The sequence below is a fragment of the Rhea pennata genome, chromosome 1 (assembly GCF_028389875.1).
Source record: "Rhea pennata isolate bPtePen1 chromosome 1, bPtePen1.pri, whole genome shotgun sequence".
Taxonomy (NCBI): Eukaryota; Metazoa; Chordata; class Aves; order Rheiformes; family Rheidae; genus Rhea; species Rhea pennata.
This window is the reverse complement of record NC_084663.1, coordinates 56824007-56850200: the sequence shown is the minus strand read 5'-3', so window position 1 is coordinate 56850200 and position 26194 is coordinate 56824007. Positions and strand designations below refer to the sequence as shown.

Here is a 26194-nt window from a genome sequence, read left to right as displayed (position 1 = left end):
TATGTGCATGCAAACACACACAGATTATCCACATACACACACGCATACACATATGCTGTTGCTGAGCTGGTCTCTTACTCTTCTCAGTAGCAATTAGAAGAAGGTCTCCATACAAATGTCATCTGAAGAAGCTCTCAAGCCCATGCACAAATGTCAGAAAATATGCCCCACGCTTAGCTGTCGAATTACATCTTTTAAGTGACCTTTCTCAACTATAGTTCTAACTGATCAAATATCTAGACGTTTCACTTCTCTGTCCCCAGCAGAGAAACTGTTTCCTGTAATTGAGCAGTCCCTTCTAATCCAGCCACTGCTCCGGCCAGGTGGCTGTTTTCTTGCATAAGGTATGTGGCCCTCCGCAGTTTCATGCAGATGTGACATTAGGTCCCAGGTCAATCATGGTGCCTGCCAGCATACAGTCAGATCACAGCAGTTTAGCAGTGACTGGTTGCACTGAGGGGTTCAGTCTCACAAAGTCTCACATTTGAAAAGAAGCAGCTTAATAGTGCCCCAAAGTGATTTGTCTATGGAAAACAAAGTGCTTCAAAGGGCAGGTTGCAAGAGCACTGTGTTTCTCTGATGTGGATCTCCTCTTCTCTCCTGACACCCTACCCAACAGCATCAGGCAGAGTTGAGTCATAGCTGGGTTCTCACATGGCTTCCTAGGATTTAACCTTGAAGTAGGCTTCAACTGTAATGAAGGGAAAAGTTGGTGTATTAGAACATTACACTGAACTTGAGGGGGCAGGAGGGGAAGAAAATAGCATCCTGGCACTTACTTGCATATTCCTGTGGTATCATGGGCTGGTTGATGACACTAGTGAAGGCTGTGATCCAGTCCAGCTGGTCAGTCTCTGTCTCACAGGTGAAGAGGTATTCCCGGTCGGGGGTGACAATGGTGAGGCCATAGTGCCAAGAGAAGTTGCCCTGTGTACCTGAAGGTAATCCCTTCTGGACGCTATAGCCATTCTCTCTGCTGCCCACAAACACTTCGCCCTTAGCAAAAGCATCCTGCACATCAGAATGGAAAGAGAGGGACTACCTGAATCCCAGAAGGACCAGGGACTAAGAGCAGTGCACCAAAGGGCAGGAGGTGAGTGGTGAGGATGAGGGATGTAGCAGCAAAAGATGAAGATGGTCCAGAGATTCAGAACAGCAGAGATTATGCTCAAAAGCAGTGACTGAAAAGAAAATTAAGAGCACAGATCTCGAAAGGCCTGAGAGAGGAACTGCTCTTCTTATCTCTGCATGTCACCCAGCATGTCATTCTCCTCCCCACCATCACCTTGACACCACTGCCCTTCCTGTTCCCATTGTTCGCAGACAGTGAAACAAACACAGAAAGTGTGGGATGAACTAAGTGAGACGAAAAGGGAAAGACCTAGAGTCCATTCAGAGCAGCTGAAGAAGCTGCAAACATCCCTTACTTCAGAGCAAAGCAGCAGAGACTCTGGCTGCACTCTGACCCTGCCCACAGCACTGTTGCCTACAATGGCCAGTGGTCAGACCTCCCGCTCACCAAAGGGTCCTTGAAGTACATGAGCCTGCGGTGATCCAGCGTGAACCAGCGCTTCTTGAAAGCCTCCTTCTGCTGTGAAGGGAAGAGGTGACATATGTAAGGGGACAGTGCCCTCTGCTGCAAGCCAGGTGAATGGATACCTCAAATTCATCCCAACCACTTCAGTTAAGCTGCTGCTTTAGAGCAATCTTCTCTTCAGCCCTTCTGAGCTGAGAGTGGGGATACATAGCTGGGGTTTGTTTGTTTGTTTGTTTTCAGTCCCAAGTGTTGCACCCAATTCTTGGACTTCTGTTAAGGAACCCAGAGTTCAAACAGGAAAAATCCAGACTCTAAATATATGTAAAGTCACATACACATGGATATATGCAGAAGGATCTGTTATTCCAGGAGAAAGCAGGGACTCTGGCTTCATCCACTTTCACATGCATCCTTCTCCTTCCTTTTATTTCCCCATCCCTTGGTGCACACATACTGTTCCCATGAACCTCTGAAGAGTGAGGGGTGAGGGAAGATGGAAATAGCAGCAGAACACTGGAATAGGGAAGGTCAGTATCTCTCTGGCAGCTCCCTGTTAGATTTCTCCCCCCACAGCAGCTTACCTTGGGACCAGTCTTCTCCATGTATCCCTCTTTCAGGAAATTCCTTGTCAGACGGCTTTTAAGCTGCAAAAAAATGAAAGAGTAGCTTTCTCTTAGCCACATTTTTTGTCATTAACTTTCTCCCCTCAGTTTGGCTCAGCTGCTCTTCCCCACCCTTCCTTCCAGAATTCACCCCTTTCAAATTCATGTTTCCTGAGCTGCCTATCCAGGAGTCACTTCTGCTGCCAAAGTCCCCCAAAATAACAGAGAGTGGCTGTTCTATGGGCATCACAAACCCTTTTAAGCACATTTTCTCCTGTCTGAACCTAAGCACTGTTATCTCCACTTCTGTACCTGAGGATCTAATAGTAAACTAATGGGCTCTTGTATCATGTTAAGCGAATACCAGTAGGAGACTCAGCACTGCTCTCTGCTGCTGCCTTACCTCATTATCACTGGCTATGGGAAATGCTACCTTCAGATAATGGAACTGCACACAGCGAATGGCATTGAACCAGTCCACTACTTCCTAAAAAACGAAACAGCACAGGACAGAAGGATTAGCTACAGTAACAGAGCAATGCAAATTCACCCAGCTGCACCCATTCCTAACTAACTACAGAGTCAGTTCTCCTTTCCAAAACCTTACAGCACATTCCTCACACACATAGCCAACATGTCTGCCGCATTCCCCACAAGCACAGCCAGTACCTCTACCCATCTACAGCAGCTCCTCCCACACAAACCCACAGTGCCCCTACGCTGCTCCCTGCAGCGAATCTCTTCCACAGACACACAGAGCAAGAAACCCCACCCTATTACCTACAGCAGCTCACGCACTCTCCCCCGTTCTACCCATTAAATAGTCTGTCTCAGACTATTTAATATCAGTAGTTTCTCAAATATTTATACAAAGCACCTCAATTGCTTTGCATAGTGTTTGATGTTAAAATTAGATACCTTTCCATTTTCATGGTAGACAAATATATTCCGGGTCTTGTTGTCCTTAAGATATGTGATCTGCAGGCCATTGGGGTTTCCAATCTTCACTGGCTGGAACGTAGCATTGATGACATCTATTTTAATAATGACTTTGGGTTCTTTAGCCTGAGAACAGAAATAGTCTTGGTCATGCACAAGGAATCTTGGTGGGAAAGAGACCTAAGCTACTGAGTTAGTTGTTTAAGGCAGGGTCAGAGTGTTTTAAAAGGTATAACTGCCCCTTCCTATCAAAACTGTGGTAGCACACACCCACTTCACTGTATGGTATACTTGTGACCAAACAGTGGCTCAGCTTCTCCAATTTAGATTCGAGCTGCACCCACTCTGGAATTGCCAATGAGGCACTAAAAGTGCATATAATTTTACAGTTTAGCCAATCTAAAGACTAACTGACCCTAAAAAGAAAGATCCCACTCCTGCTCCTCGCTACCCAAAGCCACTCCCTCCTGTGCAGCAGTAAACTAGCACTTGTCCCATTCAGCTTAGGAAAATAAGCCAGCGGAAAAGTAGCACTACCCAAAACAAACCAACTAAAGAAGACTGCACTGGCTCCAGTGAGGTCAAACCAGCTGTCAGGCTGGTGCCAGGAAAGGGACAGAATTACAGTCAGGAGAGAGATGGAGCAAAAGAGGACCCCTCTAATCAGTAGTGAGCTTAACTGTACCTCAAACCTGTACCCTGAGATTCACTGGTGAGACAAGAAAAGGGGTATCTAAAGGGAATGATAATGCTCCCTATCATCAGCAAAGAGATTGTTCAAAGGGAAGAGCGTATGGAAGCACAAAGAGAGGACATGGGGCAAATATCACTCTGACAGTAGGAAGAGGGCTCCTCTTCTCAGTGACATGGTTCTTCCATTATCATCCCTGGTCTGCGACAAGCAAGGAGTTCTCAGAAAGGTGTAGGAAAAAGGTCTCTGTGACTTCAGTGTCCTGGGTAGAGCTGACCACCGTACTCACATCTTGCTTGGTGAAATACTTCAGAGATCCTTCTCTCTCAGACAAGAGGAACTTGCGGGGTAGGAACTGCCCGTTGTCTCGGCCTCGCTTCCAGAGGATGCCTTCCTTCATGCCTAGGAATAGAAAGGCCAGTTTTAAGAGCATCCTCCCACAGACACAGCAGGCACATCAGAGCTGCACGCAGCAGCTTATGAAGTATTACTGAGAACAGACATCTGAGAAGGGGAGATTTCATCTCTGACTTGCAATACAGAGTGGTGGTGTTCCTGGGTTTGCAGCCCAGATCCCTGGTCACCAAAAGCATTCACAGATTGTTCCCATCTCCTGGGTAGGCTCCTGCTACTGCCTTTGACAGTAAGAGCTGTATCTCCCTATGGACATTACAGCCTTAGCCCATGCGCCCATGCAGATAACTGGCATAGGACCAGAACTCTATCCATTTGACTTTGCAAGCTCTTGGGCACTCAAAAACAAATGCTGTGGTCTGGTGGGGGTGACATGCAACAGGACAGAACTTCTGCATAAGTCTGGCTATACTAGCAGTAAATGCTTTTGAATAATGACAGCTGGTAGTGTCAGGCTTGGAAGCACCACCCCAGGACAGTGCCAACCTGCACTGCCCACAATTTAAGCTCCAACAAAACAAAGCCCTGTAAGTACCAGACAGGTTCTTAAGAGTATTGCTTTAGGGATTTGCAACACTGCACTATGAGCTTTCTCCTCCTGGTGCTCAAAAGCTTCCAGTGAAGGAAACAAGCGGGACCTTTTGAAGCTGCGCTTTGCTCTTACCATCAGAGTATGGCAGCTGTTTTCCTGGTTCGGTGAATTCTTTGCGTTCATATTTGGCCCGTATCCACTGCTCTCTCAGCACTCTAGCAGGGAAACACAACAGGTAGCTCAGAAACAAACTACAGGAACCTAGAACTGCCCTTCCCCACTTTCATTTGTATACAGCAACTTACTGGCAGTCACTGTAGGTTGGCTGGTAATAGTAAATAGGGATGTGAGCTTCATATGTGGCTTTAGTCACAGCATTCCCATGCTGGGCCAGGAACTGTAAAGTTAGACAGAGAATTAGTGCTTTCCCTTTGACGCAGGCTTGTATCGGGCCTTCTTCTTCCCTGAGATACGAGAGGGCAGATGCACTTTGAGCCATAATGGATCACTCACTTTCCCCTCCACTGCAACATCCCAGTAAAGTCTGGCTACAGAAATGTGGGTCTCAAAGGTCTTGTCTACCCACAGAAATTACACTGATCATACTCAAACCAACAGAATGCCTTAAATATCACTTCCATGAGGTTGACTGCATGCACATTTAGTAGATTTCTTGCAGTGCCCCACATCTTCAGAGAGACTGTGTTAAAACACAGCACTACAATGCCTTTTGGGAAGACATTCCAAAGCTCTCAGCTCCTCTCCATAGCCACTGAGATACAGATTATTTTGTTTGTCCCTTCTGGAGATTTTGTCAGTCCCATAGTAGGGTTGGAGGCAGGGGACACATAGCAAGGAAAGCTCAAGTCCCCAAAAATCCCATTATCCCCAAGTGATCACATTAAACCTGGATTGTTCTTGAAGCATGAAATTGTCCAAGATTTTCCTATTGCACTGCTGAAACTAAGAGGAGATGTTGAGACCAGGTGGTGCTGGCCAGTAGGAAATGGATAAGGTGGAGCAGTGTGGACCTTTGGGCCTTGGCAAGATACACTGCAAGAAGATCTCTGTCCCAGCCATAAAGTAATGAGACATGGGGAGACACGTAAGTCAAGTGCATCCTCCCTCTCCGAGTGGGTTAGGAAAATTATCCCCACGTGATTATCCAGAGCACAGCTAGTAGCACTGGGACTGTTCATCAGACCAAATCTCCAACTGTATGAAGCCCAAGGTCTGATTTTCCCAGGACACATTAGTGTATGGCCTAGCCCCAACCCACCTGACATACCAATAAGGCTAAAGATCTCACCTGCACCTGAGCATCATCCCAGTGGTCCATCTTCAGGGATTTGACTTTGCTGATGCTAGGGATGTTGCGATGAATTCCTGAACAGCTGAGGCATATAAAGACACCCAAAGTAGAGGATGCCCAGTCAGGATCTGAGTACAAAAAAAAAAAAAAAAGGTATCAATAGCAGTGGCAAAGTTTCCTGGGATATATGCCTCTACTATCAAGAAACAGAGGTAGGTGACCACTGTTTCATCTAGGCTGATTATTTACCTCCCAGGGTACAGATGCCAGTCTGGAAAAAGAATAGCTATTACTGCCTTGTTCTCCTCACTTCAACTATTTAATCTTAAATCTCTATTGACTTGAACCCTAACAAATTCCAAAGCACTCTGCAGACTCCCTTTATGTAAAGAATCATCCAAGATCAAAATGCAACCACCTGTGGAAGCCGTTTAGTGCAGCACAGCAAACCTACAACAGCACTTAGCTCAGGAAGTAGAAAGATTCAACCTTGAATCCAAAATTCTCCGGGGTGAATTTAAGAAGGTAAAATGGTATTAATTAGCCCAATCTTAATTAGGCCTGAGTGGTACAATCCACATGCTCCTGTTAGGAGGAACACGATGTGCATTTTTACAGCTTTTGTAGGACCTCAAATTGATACTCTTTCATGGAGGCAAGCCCTTTAATAAAACAAATCTCTGGGGGACCTGTGGCAGGTTGTCAGTTTAGAACTGAGTCACAGAGGACGCAATGCCCTTTTGAATCATGTCTTCTTCTGGGAGCAGCTAGGATTTCATTGGGAGCTTTCCTGTCAGGTCCTGACTGGGCCTGACCTTGGTTTGTATTTGAGATTTGACACGATTACAGCCCACAGTATTGCAGTTGCACAGTCCTTACTCATCTGGCACTACAGTATTCCTGTCCTTCCCTCCAGCATTTGGCAGCACCTCCTTCCTCCCACCTTCCTAACTCATCCCTAGACATAGGACACTAATATCCAGACAGAGCAATGGCTCTCCACTCCCTCCATCTATGGGTCCTCCACAGTCCACGCAACTTGCAGCAAACCACAGCATGATGTGCTGCTGGGCTACAGTTTCCAACAACTGCACCTCAGCATTGCCCCTGCCCCTGTTCACTCTCCTCCTCCACAAGCCACCTCAAGGTCTCAAATGGGCCAAAATCATCGCTAGAAACTAGCCTCACTTTCCGCTTCTGACTCTTCCTCCAACAGCATTTTCCAAGGCCTTGGGAGACTCACCCGGCTTCCCACAGTCTGCGCACAAGGAGTTTTCTGCTCTTCTCCACACTTCCTTTAGAGCTTTCATATTCTTCTCGTTGCCTCCAGTCATCATGTTCAAATGCTACCCCTCTGGACAGGGTTGGGCCAAACCAAGAGGGCAGCTGCCTGTCTTCTGCACCTGCAGTCCAACCCGTTGGGTTGCCCTGGGAGAAAGGGACACCACACAGATAGATTTTGCAGGAGGAGGGAAAAGGGGGAGGTGGGAGAAAACGTAAGGTTAATCTAAGGACTACGAAGACCTGAGGAGCGCCTGACTGGCAGAGCGTAGCCAGGGGCAAAGAGGCTGGAGGCCGAAGTGCACCCAGACTGCAAGAGAAGAGGAGGAGGAGGAGGAGGAGGAGGAGAAGGAGGAGGAGGAGAAGGCCTACCCCATGGGCGTGGAGGGAAGTGCAGTAATTAACCACAGAACTGGTTTTTCCGCATTTCTGCTGGTGAGAGGACAAGCCAGGAAAAGAGTGCAAGCAGCAAGTGGGCTGATAAAGCACTAAGGCAGCCCAGGACTAGCAGCCACCAGGCCATGTCAGAACTCGTCATGCTCTGTGGGCTGGGGTTGGCTTTGTCATTGCCCACAGCACCTCAGAAGCTTCCACCAAAGTCAGCAGGCTACAACACAAGCATGACACCCATTTTTAAGACAAGAAACGGAGGGCAAGAAAAATTCAGGAATTCAGCCAGAGCCACTCAGACGAACAATGAACCTGGGAGTCCTGACACTGCCACCAACCTGCGCTAGTAGTACCTCTCTACCATCAACTACAGAAACTGGGGTTGCTTGGAGAAGTCCGGAAGCTGAGCATCGGAGCCAAGACCCATCCCTACACTTGTCCTCCCAAACTAAGATGAGATGCCAACAAGAGGAGACCCAACAGAATGACATACAATACCTTAAATTAAAGCCCCAGACTTTTATTAGAAAGATATGGACACTAACTATTCGTAAGAATGGCAGAGTGGGTCTTGTGGCCATGACCCCCATAGCTGTACAAAGCAAAGCACCTATGACCTTTTAAGCACCTCTACAGGGAACAAGCTGCAAAGAAGTGTGAGCTGGAGGCACCATGGCCTGAAGAAACCTCCTGCTCACCTCAGGCAGGACACCAGGGTTCTGGTGTCAGGCCGCAGATACCACCCGATCTGTGGCAGCACTTTCTCTCTCCCAGCTCCAGCAGGGTGGAAGAAAACATGCCAGAGGCAGGCAAAGGGGCACGCAGAAAGGTGCCCCCCAATCTGTGCAGGGCAACAAGGCAATCAGATCCCTGCTCCACTCTTGCCAACTACTGTAGGCAAAACGGCGGCCCCAAGGGGCCCGCGACTTGCAGCGGGAGCCAGCTGTCTCCCCGTGCACCAGCGCTCCCTCGCTAGGGCCCGCGCAAGGCTCCTCACTCATCGCCCCGCCACAGCTCTGGCGAGTTGCGCCCATCCGCAACCAGGGCCGGCGCTCGGCCCAGGCAGCAGCCGCCATGCCGCGGCAATGCCCCACGTCCGGGGACCGCGGGAAACGGCCTGGGCTGCTCTTCCCTCCCCGCAGAACCCGCTCTGCTTGAAAGCCACGGCGGCACCCGGGGTCGCCCCTTCCCCGCGGCGGGAGCGGGGTGCTTCGAGGCAGCGGCTCCCTCCACCGCACCCGCCCTGCCGCGCAGGGCCGTGGCGGGCGCACAAAATGGCGGGCGGGGCCGAGCAGCCCCGGCACCGCCTCGCGGGGGCCGGGCCGGGTGCCGGAAGGGGTGGGCGGCAGCGCGGGGCCGCGGCGTGGAGTCGCGATGGGCCGCAGGAAGAAGAAGCAGGGGGCGAGCGGCGCGGCGGCGGCGCGGCTGGTGGTGACTTTCGATGAGGAGCGGCGGAGGTGAGGCCGGGCAGGCGGGCCCCGGCAACGGGCGGCGGCCCGGGTGCGCCGGGGCTGGGCCCCACCGGGAGGCCTGAGGGGTTCCCGTGGGGTGAACCCCGCTCCCCGCGAGAGGTGCTGAAAGCTCCGTGGGGGGCTCCTCTGTTTCCAGGGAGTACCTGACCGGCTTCCACAAGCGGAAGGTGGAGCGGCGGAAGGTGGCCCTGGAGGAGATCAGGCGCAAGCTGAAGGAAGAGCAGAAGAAGATGAAGGAGGAGGTAAATACCCCGCCGTGGCCCCGCGGCCGACGCGGGGCTGCGGAAGGGCCGAGAGGGGCGAAGCCGTGGGGCGGGTTGGGGCTTGTGCGGGGAAAGGGTCGTCCTGGGTGGAGGAGTGGGGATGCGGTCGGCAGCCGGTACGGCACAGGTGCTGCAGTGACACATTTCCATCCTTCAGAGGCACAAGGAGTACCTGAAGATGCTGAGCGAGAGAGAAGAGGCGCTTGGTATGTGTTTCTTGTCCCATCACAGCTGGATGAGTGCGAGAGGAGTTCAGAGTTTGTGAGAAATGGGAGAGGTGCCAAACAGGCTGGGAATCTCATGGTCTGACACACAAAGACCATGTCTGGGGGGTTGGAGGTGGTGCAGAGGCACTCGCGTGGCCCGACAGGGTTCACTCCTTCATCAGTGTAGCAATCAGTGTAGTGAGCTGAATGGTGAACCTCTCAGCCCCTGGTCCCTAGCCAGAAGGAGAATTGAGCCTGTTGCAGAGAAGGGAACAAATGGGATGACGTCTCCAGACTGTTACGGGATTATTTTTTATTGGGGAAGGCTTTTGCCTCCCATGCTTGCAATGCCAGTGTTTCAGCTTTTCCACTCTTTAACCTTACATGCAAAGACTGGGTCTCTTTCCTTCAACGTGGCAACGTAGGAATGAGTGTAAGCCTAGCTTGTGAAAAGCTGTGTGCTTTGTAGTGTGGGATGTTTTATATATATAATATATATAATTTTCTTCCCCAGATGAGGTTGATGAACTGGACCACTTGGTGACGTCACGGACGGAGTCTGTGAACATTGACCACCCAAACCACATTGTAACAGTGACCACCATCAGTGACTTGGATCTTTCGGGTGCACGCCAGCTGGGACTGATCACCCCTGAGGTACAGCCTCTTACTGCCTCTCTAGTTTTATCAGCTTTGACCATTCTTGGGGCTGGCTAGGTAGGGCTGATGCTCCTTGATTATGTCAATAGATTTACGGCTGGTTGGGAGCACAATTGAAAAGCACAATTTTTTGTGTTCCTCTCCAATGTATGTTGGATAGAGGGGTGGGTTTAGCTCAGCTGGTTAGAGCATGGTGCTGCTAATGCCAAGGTCGCAGGTTCAATCCCCGTATGGGCTGTGCTGAGGGTTGGACTAGATGATCTCTAGAGGTCCCTTCCAACCTTACCATTCTGTGATGATATGATTGATCCTCTAAACAGGAGAAAATACTCTGCCGGAAAGGCTTGTTCCAAACCTCTCTGAAATCCTTTGCTATTTCCCTTTGATGTTATGTTAGTGAAAGATGCAACAGAGCAGAATGAGGAGAACATGGTATTTTCAAAGTAAGTGCAACACAAGCAGCAAGAGTATAGGCTTCACTGCGTGGACTGGCTTTAACCCCTTGCCCGTGTGCTGTCCAGGAAAAATTGATGCTAGGGTTAAGAGGAATTTCTCTGTATGTGTTCCTCTGCTTGAACCACAAATAAGGAAACCATTCAATTCTGGTTATGGTACCTCCCATTTCAGAACAGAATTTAACTGAGCTCTCATATTAGTTTGGCAGAGGTTTTCAGGCACTATTTGACTTAAATTCTTTTGATCTTTATAAATCGTGGCTGGATTTGAGCTCTTTGGATAACTTCCATGCTGGACAGCTAACCTTTTGAGATTAGAAGATGCCCTTAAAAATTTAATATCTACTTAATGAGGTCATGGTAGTAATTACAGAATGAAAATAACATCTTCACTTCATAGTTTAGACTTGAACTGCATAGCCACTAAGATTCTGCTGAAGAGTTGGATCTTAGAGTTATATTCTTTCCTGGCTGTCCCCTGTTTGAAGGGCTGCAGAAAGAAACCATGAAACTTGGACAGCAAGAGATATGGAAGATTTCTAGAATTTAGTCTGTAACTAGATGTTTCACAAAGTAGGATGAAACCAGGAAGGCAGCAGAAAGACTCAATTAACCAGGTACTGCCTGTTTTAATGTGTCTATTTTTTTAATGCTCCTTTTTAAGACAGGAAAAAGTATCGGATCAGAAGAAAAGAAGGGGGAAGAGGTGGTGAACAAGCCCACAAGAGCAGTTCCCAAAAAGTCCAGAAATCCCTTCCTGTCTGAAAAGTATGTATGAATTTGTTCAACACTTTGCTGCCAGGCTTTGTGAGGTGTTCGGAAGCATCTTGCCCAGCCTATGTTCCCAGAGTAGCCATGTGGGGACGGGGAGAGGATGCTGTACTGTCTAGTTGCCTGTGGATAAGAGCCAGCAGAGGGCACTTGCAGAGTGGGAGCCTGGCTGAGATGCGTTATTCCCAGCTTGGAGTCCCAGCTAGCTGCAAGGCTTCCTATTTTATTGATCCCTGGTGTCAGCAGCAGAAAGATGCTGCTGCAATGCAGGGGAGGCTTTGCACTGAACTATGAACTTAGTCCTTCTGCTTGATGGATATTGCAGGGTACAGTGTTTCCCTGGGATGTAGATAAAAAGACACTAAAGCTTAAAGCTCTTGCATTCCCTACATTTTTCAGCATGCAGGGTTTACAGCTGCTTTGGTGGTACAGAGAATTATTTAACTCTATGGGGGCTGGACTGCCCATTGCTCAAAGAGTGCATTCTGGTTGTTGCTGCGTAATGTAGACTTAAGCTTTTTGTCTCATTAGTATGATGCCCAACACAGTGGGGTTCTCCAGGGATTTGCAGATGCTAGCGTCCGTTTCTGCTGGGCCATACAGGGCTGTCCTGCTATTGTTGTAGTGTCACCTTGCTCCTGCAGATTTTGGTCCTTAGGCATTTCTTTCTTTTTGTCCTGCACAGGATATCATCACTCACTGCCTCACTGCACATGCACAGCCAGAAAAAGACAAGAGGAAAGCGACTCAAACGTGGGCAAGGCCCACGCAAGAAAATCCAGAAAGCCAGTACAGGGCGAACCACTAAGACTCAGCGCCGGAGACTGACTGGCAGAACAGGACGTGACCAAGATTAGGGGAACAACTGGTGCTTGGACCAGCAGTTGGGACAGCTTCTGCATCTGGTCTACAGCTCCTTGCAGCCCATTTGTCATGAGCAAAGGCCTTGTTTACTTGACTTTCTGACAGCGATGAGTCCAGCTTAGCTGTCCTCTCACCTCCTTGTCTGAGCACTGGCCAGAGTCACTGGACACTTTTCCCATTTGTTTCTGCAGTGATCTACAACTAAGAGTTTGGATGCTGTGGAAACTGTCAGAACTTCATAGCCTGACCCTCAACAGGACTCAGTAAGATTCTCTATTTAGCATAAAACCCTCCTGTCCCTGGACCTTCCATTAGAGAGCTGACTTGGCTTTATTAAAGGAGAGGATCTAGGGTTGAGTGCAACAGACAAATCATTAGAGAGAGTTATGGGGCTAGGAAGAGTTCTGCTTCCACTTGTACACAGTGCCTTGGTGTTTCATGGAGGCATGGTTTCATCTTGTCTCACTTCTTTTCCGGGGCCACAACAGGTGCTTGCATTTTTTTTTATCCCAGGTGAGATTTGCTGACTTTGAGTAAATTTTTATATAGTCTTTTTGCAAAGAGGGGGGGAAAATGTGATTTATCTGGAGTGGAACAGCAACAGTGCTAATGCCAGTATCAGTGAGGAAGAGGGGAGATCATTCCTGTTGCTTAAAGGATCTTGAAATCCACTGGTGCTCAGGAAAGAAAAAAAACTAGGAGCTATTTCTGTGGTATACAGAACTAGCCAGAGCAGGAATGGCTCATTTCTTTGTCTGCTGAGTGAGCTGATCTTAATTCCAGTAGCTTGGAGTATAAAATGCTTTGATGCCCTTGCTATACATGTGTGGCCCTCTCCATGATGGGAATGCCAGAGGCTGCCTTTCACCTCTGGGCTATTGCAGTGGTGAGCAGTTGCCTTTCTTCTTGGAACCTCAGTACTTGTGTTTTAGCATGAATGCTTCCAGCAGGAAAGAACTGCTTGCATAGCTGGAGCTGAGGAATGCCAGTGGCAAAACTGGGAGTGAATTCTCTAAGGAAGCTAGGAGACGGAGCCTAGGCAGCACGCTGATCTGTTCTCTGGAGTATCTGTCAGAAATGGTGTCCATTATGCATGTCAGCTCTTCACTCAGCCATCTTCCCTGGACTTGGCCTCCTCACTTGCCGCATGTAAACTGCGGAAGAAAATGACAAAGGGAAATTGCACACCAGAAATTTGGAAGCCTGGCACTGAGCAAGTGAGTAGATTTCCCCATGCCTGAAACTGTGAGGGAGAGCAACCAGTGCCTGAGGCTTCATGGAGGAACTTTGGAACAGTGATGATGACCAGCAGCCTCTAAAGCAAATGGTGTGTAATGGCATCAGCCTGACGTGCCCTTTCCTCTCTGTGTTTTGGGAGGGGAGGTATGATCTCAATCCTGGTTCAGCAGCTACGCAGTTTATAGTAGAGCATCTTCCTCTGGAGGGAGCTATATGGTGCACAAGTATTTGCAGTAAGGAATGAGGCACTGGGGTATTTTCTGGCCTTACTTCATCATCAGGAAAAAAAGTAAATGGCAGGGAAGGAGATCCTGTTACCCCATGTGGTGCCCAGGTACTTGGACTCCACACATCCCAGCCTGGTCTGAGACTTGGCACACTCAGTCACTAATCCAGAACAGCCTTGGTCACATCATGGGTGTGCAGTATGTGTGGTTTCCTTACCTCCAAAGTAGGTGCAATGGTTTCTCCTGCCCTGTCTATAAGAGTGCCCACTCCAGGAGGCTAACAGGGTTTAATGTGCTACCTTACCAGTTTTCCTGGCTTCTCTTAGAGCCCTTCAAAGTTGCAGTAACACAACTTAAGGGCAAAGCTGAAAGTGTCTCATACCAGAATTGAATCTCATCCTAGGTGCATGTCCAGGAGATGCCATATACACAGAATGCAAAGCATGTCTCATCCTGATTTGGAAATTATGTGCTATAGGGCTATTCTCAGGTTGTTGGGTTTTAGAGGGAGAGAAAGAGTAATACACAATACACAATTTTGGAGTAATACACAATGCAAAGGGGACTCTGGCTCAAAGCTGGAGGACAGTGTGTGCACATGCTCACTTGGAGAAGACTATGTTGTTAGTTTTAATGGACAATATAAAGAAACTGCAGAGGCAGGTCTGGGGGAATGAGTAGTAATGAAGATGGGACATTTTGGGGTCAGTTCACCACTAGGATATACAGCAACTTTTCTTTCTTCCCCAGACATTGTGCCTTAGGGAGTGACAGTAGGAGACTGTGACTTACATTTACTCTTGCCCCAGGAGTTTGCTGTAGAACTGGAATGACCATTTTCAAGGAAGATCATAATTCGTGTATTTTTCACAACTGTAAAATCTGCTGAAAGGTGGAGTGTGAACTTGGAGTTGGGTGCCTTCCTGAGCCTGTAGAAGGCCTGAAATGGTAGTTGGAGACTGCACTGATTTACCTCATTATAATCTTGAAGGGATGTTAAGGCTGACCTCAACAGCACTTCAGTGTTGACATTTGTTATTTTGCTGCCAATTGATTTAGAAGAATCACTCTTCTAATTTACTTTTCCCTGGCCCTAATAGCTTCTGAGTCTTTCTCAAGTGTCACTTAAAATCTCCAAAAGGCTCTCTTCCATACTCTTAAAACTCCTAGTCTCTGCTGGAAGTTGTGTTTGTCACGTTTAAGAAGAGAGGAGAGAGTGGGAGGAGGGAGGAAAAAAAGGCATACGGAAAAACTGAAATTGGAACTGTTAAATGCTATTTGGAGCTAACAATCAGTATTGCTCACCCTGTTATCGATTTCTCCATTTGATTGATTAAAGCTTTATTTTGTAACATAAATTACTGAGTCAAACACATCAGGCTAGCATTGTTATGCACAGGGTTTGGAATGGGACTCCTCCAGAATATGTTGGATCAAGGATAAGTTTCCATGTGCAAGTTAGTACATTAAGTATTTGCTGGATGCGTCACAGTTCGTGCCAGGCTGTGGCTTAAAATTCTTGTTCTGATCTGTTGCCCCTCCCCTTGTTTTCAAGACTGATTTGAGCTTTGTTGTTGGTTTTCTCCCAGCTGCTCGCAAACAAGTTCCAGCTGCTCAGGAAGAATATGCTTCCAGATACAACATACCTACAAAAATCAGCATACCAGTGCAGCCTCTCCTCTGAAAAGGAAAAGCAGTGACCAGTAGCTCCATACCTGCGTGTGTGTTCCCCCTTCCTCAGCCTGTGCACACAGTCAGCTTCGTGCTTGGCTCTGCAGATAGGCCACCATGGGCACCTACGTTTTATTTGTGCTCGTGCCTGAGGACTTGCACAGAGACACGCAGCAGGGAGGCTTTGACATGGGCTGCTACATTCAGGTTTCCATGCTTGATGGATTTTGCTGGCTAGACTGCAGTTCTGCTCACATGCGCACACAAAAATATAATTGGGATTACAGAGGATCAGAACCTGACTGGAAGCCAAGAGGGTCAGACAGTTGTGGAAAAATAGGAGCACAGTGCAAACTAGATACAGTAGCAGCAAACGTATGAGCTATGCAGTAACCATTGCACTGTTTGTTGCTGCTAGCACCCCTGCAATTGCATGTCTGGCTCAAGGGTGTACCCAGTACGGTCCTGCTACTGTTTCCAGCTTTGCATTTCAGGTAGGACCTGCAGAAAAAAAGTTAATGGGAGAGTTACAAGAGCTGTTGGAGACTAATAGAATAACAGGAGTAGTTTTGGAGAGACAGGGCTGTGAACTGCCCTGGATTGTGAACTGCCTTCACTTGGTAAAACACAGCCTTTTTTAACATGCACCAGAACCAGAAAGAGTAGTAAACTGAACTGTAGCAGGAGCGATTGAGGATCGCTATTAAGAAACTTTCCCCAGGACTGCTGAGGTTCGAGCATGGCTTGTGCTCAGCAGGATGAAGCCCGGGTTAGACGCATGCCTCCGGGGGGCGTTTTGAGGAGCCGTGACATTAGTGCGACGGAGCGGAGGCGTGGGCACGGTGGCCGCAGGAGCGGCCTGGGGCTGTCATCGTTTGGAGGGGGTCCAGCCGAAGGGGCCGGGGCGGGCGGAGGAGCTGCAGCCCGGTGCCTCCTCCCCAGGACCGGCCGCCCGCCCGCCTCGGGGCTGGCCGGGCCGGGGCTGCTCCCGGTCGATCGCCCGCCCTCCCGCTGCCATTGACGCGGGGGGGCTGCCACACATGGCGCAGCCGCCAGCCACTCAGAAGGCGATATTCAAATCACTGCTCGGCGACAGCCAATGAGGGCTTCGGAGGCGTGGCCTCGCGCCCCGCGTTTCCCACGGCCAGGTTGATTCACCAGGGAGCTCTGCGGGCGGCGAGGTGCTAGGAGCTGCTGGGAAGTGCAGGTACTGAGGGGACTGGGGGCACTGGGAGGTACTGGGTGCACTGAGCATGGCTTCCTGCCTGCTGGAGGCCCAATGGAGCGCCTTCCCGGCAGAGGACCCCTGAACATCTTGTGGGATCTGGGGAGCAGCGCTTTGCCTGTCAGATGGTGGGTGCCTTTGGCTTTTGACACAGGTGACAGTCTGTGGAAAGTGATGTTGGGGTTTTTTTTACCGTGTTCCCCGGCAGGCGAGTGCCACACTCATGTCCAGGTTTTGACGTGGCAACTGAGCTAAGAACTCATGGCCCAGTGCAAGGAGGGAGGCTGCAAGGCTGGCATTGGAGCAAGTTGCAATATTGCAATACAGGTGCCCTAAAAAAAATTATAGCTTGGATTTGGCGCTGAGAATTATCACTGAGTATTTCAGGGAGCTGCCATAATCTCAGTCAGCTGTTGTGACTCAGGTGTCCGTGTTTAGAGGAGTGGTGGCATGTTCACATAGGTGATGGACTGGCTTCTTTTGACACACAGCTTTGGTGCAGCAGGGCAGGGAAGGTGATGATGGGCAGGATGCTCTAGGGAAAGTCAGGACTTAAGGGCAGAGCCCAGCTCTTGTGTTAGCAATGCTTGTACTTTGCACTGTTGCCAGCAGCTTTCCCATGTCTCAGATATTTTAATGGGATCAACAACCTTAGGAAAAGTCTCAGTGGATTTCTAAATTTCCTAAGTTGACTGTAGATATCCCTTTACAAGTAACGTAGTCACGAAGAAAAGTTTCCTTTTTATGCCTTCTAACTGAGCTTGAGGTAAGGAAACTTCCTTCAAGTAGAATATCAGGATGTGAACATCATTCTCTCAGTTCTCAGGCACTTCCAAATTGGGATGTGCCAGTAGACATTTAAGCATGGATTGCAGCATCTCGTTCTAAAACATATTATATGGGTCACACCAATGACCTTGAATCTTGATACCCTTTGATTCCGTCATTGCCAGCTAAGAGCAGCAAATTTCAGTCTGGGAATAACGTTTCTGCTTCTGAAAGAGCTTGAGGTCAGGGGATTGAAAGCTCTGGTTTTCTGCTTCTGTTCCTTACTTCTTTTCCTTCTGGCTGCTCCCTGCCTGTAGCACATCAGCCAAAGCATCTTTGTCCCTGCAATGGACTATGTCGGGTTTGTTAGACGATGTGCCCTGTGAGAGCTTTGAAGCCAACACGTTTGCAAAGAGCCTGTGCCAGCATTGCTTCCAAGTGGCGGGGGCTCACCAGCGTGATAGCCAGGTGAGCTCCACCATCCCACCTGGAGGCTATGAATACTTCATTAAGGGCCCCTTTGTTTGGGGTTGGGACTCCAGGTGCCTTTGTAGATATGGAAATCTCCAACACAAAGGCTCAGCCAGGTTTTCTAGATGTCTTTGGGGAAAGGCTGAGCAGAGCCAGAGCCTTCTCAGGCAGGGGGAATCCATCATTTAACTGTGCCCACTGGCTGGTGTCAAGCCCAAACCAGAGCCCGGAGCTGCTTTAGCAGGAAAGGGCTGGACATGGCGCATGAGGAGCTCAATACATCCTGAAACAGAAAGTAGGATTATTCTAGATGCCAACACAAGTGGATAAATAGTGATAAGGAGGGAAGGGAGGATCAGCAGAGCAGATCCAGACCTCAGTCTCACCTCAGTCTGGATTTAATCCTTGCTGAATCCACCTGCTGCCATTCACAGCCCCTCTCCCCTAAAGTTCTGTCCTGGCAGGTGTCCCTAGGCCCCTGGCTGATGCCTCAGTAGCTGCAATGAGGTGTCCCCACAGGGGAAGGCAGGCAGGAGGGGGAGAAATTGTGTGGGAATTTGGGCTGTGGATACCTCACCCCAATACCATTTCTCAGGCTGGGGTCAGAGATGGAGGCTGCAGCGAGCTGCCTCCAGCCCAACATCAGCCGGTTTCATGTTCGTGGAGGGTTTCGTGTTGTTCAGTATCCTCCAGGAGCAACTGGCCTGGGATTATGAAATAGTAATGAGCTTCCCTCTCTCTTTCTCGCCCTCTTCCCTCTCTTCCCCTGGCCCCGGGTCCTCTCAAGTTACCTCAGCCCTTTGCCTATGATCTGCTCAGAGCTGTCTCCTCTGAGCGAATCCCAGCATGGGTGAGACACTGGAGGGAAAGCAGTGTGGACGGCCAGCTCCGAGGAGCCTTCCCCCCTCCTTACTTGTGAGCCATGAAGGTAACGGGGCTGGGGAGGAGCAGCTAAGCCCCAACGCCAGCACACTCACAAGGCTCAGCAGAGAGGGCTGGGGCCACAACCTTCTCTGCAAAAATCACCCTCCCCTCTTCCCAGCCTGCTCTGTCTCCCTCTCCGCAGGCTGCCCAGGCGGTGCAGGAAAGCGGCTGTGAGCAGCGCCAAAGCTAGCATGGGGAAACATGCAGGAGGCCTCCCTCAAGCCCTTTTCCACATGCTCTTTCTCCATAGTGGCTGCAGCAGGAGAGATGTTCATCGTCAAACAGGACCTCACCAGGCCCTCCTGGCCTCCCGAAGTAGGAGAAAGATCTCAGCAGTGAGGAGAAATGGCCTGGGAGAGGCAGCTAGAGCCCCAGTGCTGAGGGTGCTCTCGGAGGAGGTAGAGGGAGTTTCTCAAAGGCAGCCTTCCTCCTTATCCTTGACACAGTGGTGGCATCACTGCATCCCCTCCTCTTCCCTGCAGGAGCATGCTGTGGAGGCCTGGGGATGTGAGGCTGGCGGTGGTACGGACCCAGGCGGGCCCTGGGACACCCTCTGCATCATAGCACCCCAGTGCGAGGTATACGTGAGCGTGGGTCCCGCGGATGGGACCGAGCAGTGAGTATAGCCCAGAGCAGCAACAAATATGGGAGCAGGGGGTGAGGGAAGCCAGGCCACGGCAGCGAGGGGGAGCAAATGCGTTTCCAGTGACGCTCTGCATGAGATGGCCTGCGATCGAGGGCTGAGCAAGCCACTGCTGCGGTGCCCTCTAACGGATTCCACTTGGTCATCCCAGGAGGAATTACAGACAACAGAGAGGGAGTTTTGGTTTTCATCATTGCCTCTAGAGACCGTTGTGGGGGGGAAGGGCAGAACAGGCTCTACCACATGGTGCCTCTTCTGCAGAATGACAGATTTTGTGTCTCAAGCTGGCAGTGATGCTGCTGCCTGTCCCTGAGCCCCCCAGGCCTGTGCTGACCATGGACTCTCCTGTTTCCCTGCTCCACAGCTGGGACGAGAGCTGGGTATATCCCCTGCTCAGCCCCAGAGTGGAGGATGAGCACAGAGAAAACGGCACTGAGCCCAGCCCCGACCTCAGGACCTGTGCCGACACCAACTCTACACTGACGAGGGTAAGATGGGAAGTAGCAAGAGTCTCTCTTGGTTTGGGCTATTTCATTTTCTCCTACTCGCTTGCTCCAGTTTTTCAGTACCACTTCTGCTGGGTGCTTTAAGAAACTCCTGAGATGCAAGGAGGGGATCATTGGAGGCCTTTAGTCCCAACAAAGCAGGCTCTCCACTTAGCACAGATTTACTCATAGGTTCCTCCACGCAGGGTTTCCTATGTTATTCCTTGGCATGCCAGCTGATGTCAGGCTGGGATCACCTTATGCTCCCCCTGCTCCTCTCCAGGTCCCTTTTCACCAGCACCTTTGGACTGAATGGGCTGTAACTCCTCACCTGTGCTTCTGGCTCAATCTAGCCCGCAAAGGCTTCCAGTGGCAACTTTGTGTCCTCGTTGCAGAGAGCTGCCCTATCTTGTCTTTCAGGACCGGGAAATGACCAGGCTGTGGGGCAGCGTTTTGGAATCAGGCAAGCGAGACAAGATGAACTACACAGGCCACAAGGAAGAGGTGCGGATGCGAGCCCTGCAAGCAGACAGAGCCAGGTGGGGTCAGCCGGTTCCTTCTGCACCCTGGGCAAGAACAGAGTCCCAGAGCTTTAGGAAAGAAATCTGCCCTCTGAAAGCAGGTACATTTGGTTTGCTCCCCTGCTCGATCCTAGTTCTGGCTTGCTTTTCACATGGGGACCTTTATGGGAGTCTCTGAATTTCACAACAAAACTTTATTTAAATTGAAGAGGCCTGAGCCCTCTCAGCATCTCTTCATCTAGTGCCTAATTCTGGTCCCAGAGGACTTAGAAACCGCTTTGGGAACCATGCAAAAGGATAAAGTCCAGAGTCCATGAGACTACATCTCTTGTGTGTCGATCTCAAAATGTGGGTTTCCCGGGTGTTCTCTCTCTGCATGGCTTGGTGTGCCCTAGGTTCACAATGCCATGTCTCAGTGCTCCCAGCCCACCTGCAGAGAGTCTGGGTTTTGTCTGTGCCCTTGAAGATTGTTTCTAGCTCTTTTCTAAAGACCTGCATTGCAGTGGATGCAGTGGCTTTCTCCTGTGTCACTCTTGCCTCCCATGGTAACAGCTTTTTCTCCATTCCAGAGCATGGTCCCATGAGCCAGAAGCCTGAGGAGAGCTGGACAAAGCATCGCATGGAGAACAGCTCTTTCTCCTTGGATCATCAGAAATCTGACCCTCCCTGGGCTTCCTCCACACCACGTGCTAGCCGCAGCACCTCACCTGCCCGCAGTGACCCACCGCGTGCCAGTGGGCGCCTCGCTTCCTTTGCCAGCTCCTCACCTTGGAAGCCTAGTGGGCGCCCCTGCAGTGGGGGCACAGAGGGGCGGCATGGGCTGCAGAAGCAGGAGTACACAACACTGGCCGACCTGCCCAAGCCCAAACGCCTCAGCCACAGGGAGGCTTTTGATCGCAGCAGCTCCCGCACACTCAGCCCTGGCCGGGTGGAGGTGGAGCGGATATTTGGCTGTGAACGCAGGTGAGAAGTAGGATGTGTCTCCATGCTGATCTGGTCGGTCAGAGGTGCAGGACTGCCCTCAGATCCTGCCAAAACCTCCCAAGTCTCCATGCTGCAGGAGAGAGCAGAGCTAGACATGGAAGCCCAGCCCATATTCATACATCAGCTATGCTTACATTTTCTTTAAAGCTAGGGCTGGGTCCACATCCAGCTCCTCCTTGCCTCCATGAGGGCCCTCTGAGGAGTTCCCAGGCCGGAGGGTCCTACTTGTGGCTTGTAGGCAGGTGAGGCCTTTGGAAAGCTGCAGCCAAGCTGAGCTGGCAGAAGCAGAGGGAGCAGCCCACCTTCCTCATTCTCCCAGCCCTGTCCTAGAAGCTGCAAGACATGCTATGGAGTTGGGATAGCTGTGTGAAGGAGAAACACCAGAGGTGGTTCCCCTTCCCACAGTGTCAGTGGCTCCCCAGGGATCCAAGTTCCACTAAGTTTGGGAAAACTGCTGGGTTGTGTGCTAAGCCTGTGATTTCAGGCTCAGCTGTAGCTTTGCTTGCCACTCAGCCAGGGATTGGGGTTGCCCAGCAGTACCTGGTGCCAGTCAGTTCTTGCTTGCAGGTGCACAGCATGGCTTTGGCTTGAGAGCCACAAACGGCTCTAGCACTGACCACCAGCCAGTGGCACAGGGAAGGAAGGACAGGAACAAGGCAGTAGAAGGTATCCTGGGGAGGTTGGATGGGTTGTGGGATTGAAGGGCAGGATGGAGAGAAGCTGGGTTTTCCCTCAAACAATAGGGGGAAAGAAGACATGGGTGAGAAAGTGGGGTGCATAAGCAAGGGTGGTTAAAGTGATGGAGATGGGGTAAGGGAGAGGCTACAGTCTCTCTGCTTGTGTTTGGGACAAGCAGAGATCTGGGAGTCAGACTCAGATGGAGCACGGATCCCAGTCACAGACCGCTCACAAGGTGTCTGCCAGCCATAGCCTCTGAGCCTCAGGGTGAGGGGCCTCTGGCCAGGGCCCTGAATGACAGGTTGCAGCAGCACCTGATATGGACTGTGTGTGCCAGCAGGAAATCAGAGACCCTGGAGGCTTTCCAGGCCCTGGAGGAAGGCCGTGTGGATCGACTCGATGGGAAGACCCCTGTGCCACCCAGCAAAGGTAGACTAGCTCGGAGGCAGTCCAGCCCTACCTTGGCCAGAGAGGTAAGTTGGCCACGTGGTGGGACCTCAACCCTCAATGAAGCTTACGTAGCGTAGCCCCAGCTCTCCAAGCTGGGTTGCTTTTTCCTGCCACATTTTCCTCTATTTTTTCTCATGCTTCTGTTCCATTTCCCCCTCTCCTTCCCTCTATTCCCAGCCCCTTCCTTGCAGCCCACTCCCCCATCACAGGCAAGGACTCTCTGCTCTTGAATGGTAGCTGTTCCTTCACTGTTCAGGTATAAGAGGCTTCTCTTAGGTGCATGTTGGCTCTGCACATATGCTTGCAATTGCTGTGATGCTTTTTGTCTGCAGAGCTATTTAACTAAACTGTCTACCAGTCCTAATCCCACCTTTTCTTCCTCCCTTACTCCCTCTCACCTGAGCAATGTCAGCATTTTTTTTTCCAGAGGACTCTTTGCTCTCTCACCTCCGTGTCTCTAGGTCCAACGGCTCTCCCGGCACCTTGAGCAGCACAGCAGAGAACCCAAGGGCTCCCTGAGCCCGGCTCGGCAGCTGGTGAGGAACAGCAAGAGCCTCGGCGATCCTCTGCGCCCTGTGAGCTCATCTCCACGGGCAGAGAGGAACTGGCGGAAACCGAGAGAGTCTGTGAGCCCTGTTCGGCAGCTGGAGAGAGACAGCAAAAGCCTGCGCTCCACAAGCCCAGCTCGCAGATCAGAAAGGAGAACAGGGGAGGATGTGAGCCCTCCCCAGCGTTCAGAGAGAGACTGGAGGAGCCAAGCAGAGTCCCTTCAATCTACAAATTTGGAGAAGCACACACAGAGAGACCGAGCTGCCTGGCAGAGTGGGAGTACAGGGAAGCACCTGGACAGGAAGAGTCGAGGGGATTCCCTGCACACTGTGAGCCTCGTGAGGAGTTTGGATAGCAGCAGGCTCAGCCGAACAGGGCCTCTGCGATCGGTGAGTCCCGGGAGACAGGCAGAGAGCATGTGGAAAAGCCAAAAGGAGATTGCCCCTGCCAGCCTGGTGCGGAGCACAGAGGGGAAATGGATGAACTCGGGAGAACTGCTGCAAGCTGGGGGCCCCGGGAGGCGCCCAGAGTGCGGCTGGCAGAGCCTCAGGGAAAAACTGCAGCCTTCCATCCTAGGGAAGGGCACAGACAGTGAACGGAAAGGCCGAGGCAAGCCTCTGCGCCCCATGAGTCCAGCGCAACCACCAGAACAGGACTGGAAGAGTCAGGGAGATGTCCACCAAGCTCAGAAGATGGAGAAAGACTGGAAGCACCAAGAGAAGCCCATGTGCCATGTGGACTTGATGCACCATCTGGAAAGGGCCTGGAGGAGCCCCACTAGATGTCTAGATGCAGGACCACAGCCAGACAACAACTGGAAAAGGCCTGGGAGTCCAGCACAGCGGTTGGAAGATGACTGGAAGGGTCCAGAACCAGCCCGAGCCTCAAACAACCCAGAGAAGCCATTGGAAAGTGACTGGGGGAACAAGAAGAATTTAATTTATCTTGTGAGTACAGCAGAGGTGTGAAAATGTGGGCAGAAGGCAGAATTGATATGGACCCCACCTGCCCTTCCACCAGATGTAAAACAGCTTCCCTACCTGCACAGAGCAGGAGGATCCCATAATTTGCAATTCTCCTTGCTGGCCAGGGCACAAGCAGATTGCATGCATGCACTTGTGCACATACACACATTCATGTACAGCTTTCCTGTTCTCCTGGCATTGCCTCTTCTCCTGAACCTGAAGGAGCGACACTACCTTCCCAGAACGGGGAGGAGTTTTTTCCCCTATGAGCTGGCCTGGGGGGTGGATTTTCAGTTCTGGAAAACTGAGGAAAACATTAACCTCCTGGGGCTTAGCTCTTGCTTTCTCTCCCTGCAGTCCCAGCCAGGTGGAGGCACCCTCCCACCACAAAGCAGTGCCAGCTCCTCGGGAAGCCAACACCCATACCTGAATGCCAGCGAGAAACACAACAAGGTAGGGGACAGTCTCTGAGAATGGAATTGGGAGGCATCTGGTTCAAAGCAAGCTGGCAGGGCTCTTTTTTCTATTACAAAAGGTAAACGGCCCTCTCTGCAGGTCAGCACGTAGCTGCAGGCTGCACTCAAGTCCTTGATGCTGAGACTGAAAGGGCTCAGCTAGGTGCACCTTTGCCAAAAGCTGCAGGTGCCTGCATGCCTCTTTCTGCCGCTGTTTACTGGGTGCTGCGCTCACCAGCACACCCTTGCATCACAGGGAAATCAGTCTCCTTGGTCCACAATTTCTCAGATTGGAAAGCTGATGTTTTCTAGCCTTTTACAAGGTCTGGGAGGGGTGAGTGGCGCATTTTGGTCTAAAATCTCAGCTTAGTCAAGTTCTTTCCCTTTATTATTATCTGGCAATAAGATAGAACCAACTGCTTTACCAGCGTCAAGAAGCGGATGAAACTGGCATTAGTGGCATGACAGAAGATACTATCAGTTGTGTTGGCATTCCTGGGAGACCAAAAATAGCAGGAAAGTGGCTTTGGAGGGCTGCAGAAAGTGCCTGGGGAGCCTGTATAGTTGGCAGCTGTGCCCAGTTCTCTGTCTCCTTCCCTGTCCATGTGCGTCAGTCTTGGCCAGGTTGTCCCCCAGGAAGAGGGAGAGAAGTCTATGAAAGGAGCATACATTTGCTAGGGCCTGGCTTATTCATTTTATGGAGGGACAAGCTGCAGCCAGGCAAGAAGGCCTGGCAAAAGCCTCTGAAACTCGAAACTGGTGACTCCCCCCTCCCTCTCCTCACTGCCCCAGGTCAAGTGTGGAGCCCTGAGCTCACAGCACTGTTAGTTCAAGTCCTACCTGCCCTGTCAACCAACGTATTACACCTTGCCACACTGCTGAGCTCTGGGTCAGGTGCATTAGCGATGCTACCTTCAGTTTGGCAGGTGGAAAGAGGCATTGCCTCAGTGTAACTGGTCAGCATATCTCAGCCTTTCTGAGCCCCCTAGATGTTTTCCATCGTGGATTTAGACCCTCTCCAGCAATTCCTATTCCTGATACCAGCTGCCCTTCCATAAGCACCTTTTTGCAGGCCCCTAGAAATAACCAGTTCTCCCCTCTGCACCCGCCACTGCCTCTGTGAAGAGAACAGATCACAAACTGCTGCTTTATGGGTCCTGCTTCTTCGGGTGAGGGGCAGGTGCAAAAACCCAAGGGCCTCAATTGCGGGGGAGCAAAGGCGAGGGCTGCACTGCACAAGTAGGGTCCCCTCGGCCCGGGGGGCCACCAGCGCTGCCAAAACGCCTGCACAGCCCGGAGATGGGATGCCCGGCTTCTTCTTCCTTGGAAAGCGGAGCCTCAGCCATTTCCTCCCTTATGCTCTATTTTTTTTTTTTTCTTGCCTCAGACCTGGCCAAGGGCAGAGGCAGAAGAAGGGGGTTGCAGCGCCCCGAGGCGCCGCCTCTCCTCTCCAGCACCGGCGCTTGCAGAGCCCGGGCGCCCCCCCGCCCCCGTCCGCCCCCTTTGCCCTCCGCTTGCCGCCCCCCACTCCGGGGCCCAAACGCCCCCCT

At 50.9% G+C, this 26194-nt stretch overlaps 3 protein-coding genes across 3 annotated transcripts; 2 read left to right on the top strand and 1 right to left on the bottom strand.

Annotated features, from left to right (window-relative positions):
- Positions 1–162: 162 nt before the first annotated feature.
- LOC134136914 (arf-GAP with dual PH domain-containing protein 1-like) lies at positions 163–7364 on the bottom strand. The gene is made up of 11 exons (XM_062569208.1): positions 7271–7364; positions 6025–6155; positions 5021–5112; positions 4848–4930; positions 4059–4171; positions 3058–3204; positions 2543–2626; positions 2119–2181; positions 1520–1591; positions 780–1011; positions 163–691 (listed from the first exon to the last, which is right to left on the bottom strand). The coding sequence occupies exons 1-11, from the start codon at positions 7362–7364 to the stop codon at positions 663–665; spliced, it is 1140 nt and encodes a 379-aa protein (XP_062425192.1). The 3' UTR covers positions 163–662.
- A 1708-nt stretch (positions 7365–9072) lies between these two features.
- Positions 9073–15213, top strand: NOL12 (nucleolar protein 12). The gene is made up of 6 exons (XM_062569193.1): positions 9073–9155; positions 9307–9412; positions 9591–9639; positions 10154–10296; positions 11419–11522; positions 12211–15213. Exons 1-6 carry the CDS (start codon positions 9073–9075, stop codon positions 12380–12382), a joined length of 657 nt encoding a protein of 218 aa, XP_062425177.1. The 3' UTR covers positions 12383–15213.
- Positions 15214–23541: 8328 nt separating this feature from the next.
- On the top strand, positions 23542–24756 carry LOC134148693 (uncharacterized). Its single transcript, XM_062591522.1, has 3 exons — positions 23542–24171; positions 24547–24642; positions 24745–24756. Exons 1-3 carry the CDS (start codon positions 23641–23643, stop codon positions 24754–24756), a joined length of 639 nt encoding a protein of 212 aa, XP_062447506.1. The 5' UTR covers positions 23542–23640.
- Positions 24757–26194: the final 1438 nt, after the last annotated feature.

What these genes read in the sequence shown, in the direction of transcription:
- LOC134136914 (XM_062569208.1), bottom strand. Translation starts at nt 7,364, where the DNA reads ATGATGACTGGAGGCAACGAGAAGAATATGAAAGCTCTAAAGGAAGTG. An exon ending in AGTATTTCACCAAGCAAGAT is followed by an intron (nt 3,205 to 4,058) that starts GTGAGTACGGTG and finishes TTCTGTTCTCAG; the next exon opens with GCTAAAGAACCCAAAGTCAT. An exon ending in TCTACCATGAAAATGGAAAG is followed by an intron (nt 2,627 to 3,057) that starts GTATCTAATTTT and finishes TTCGTTTTTTAG; the next exon opens with GAAGTAGTGGACTGGTTCAA.
- NOL12 (XM_062569193.1), top strand. Translation starts at nt 9,073, where the DNA reads ATGGGCCGCAGGAAGAAGAAGCAGGGGGCGAGCGGCGCGGCGGCGGCG. An exon ending in TTCGATGAGGAGCGGCGGAG is followed by an intron (nt 9,156 to 9,306) that starts GTGAGGCCGGGC and finishes CTCTGTTTCCAG; the next exon opens with GGAGTACCTGACCGGCTTCC. An exon ending in AGAAGAAGATGAAGGAGGAG is followed by an intron (nt 9,413 to 9,590) that starts GTAAATACCCCG and finishes TCCATCCTTCAG; the next exon opens with AGGCACAAGGAGTACCTGAA.
- LOC134148693 (XM_062591522.1), top strand. Translation starts at nt 23,641, where the DNA reads ATGTGGAAAAGCCAAAAGGAGATTGCCCCTGCCAGCCTGGTGCGGAGC. An exon ending in AGAAGAATTTAATTTATCTT is followed by an intron (nt 24,172 to 24,546) that starts GTGAGTACAGCA and finishes CTCTCCCTGCAG; the next exon opens with TCCCAGCCAGGTGGAGGCAC.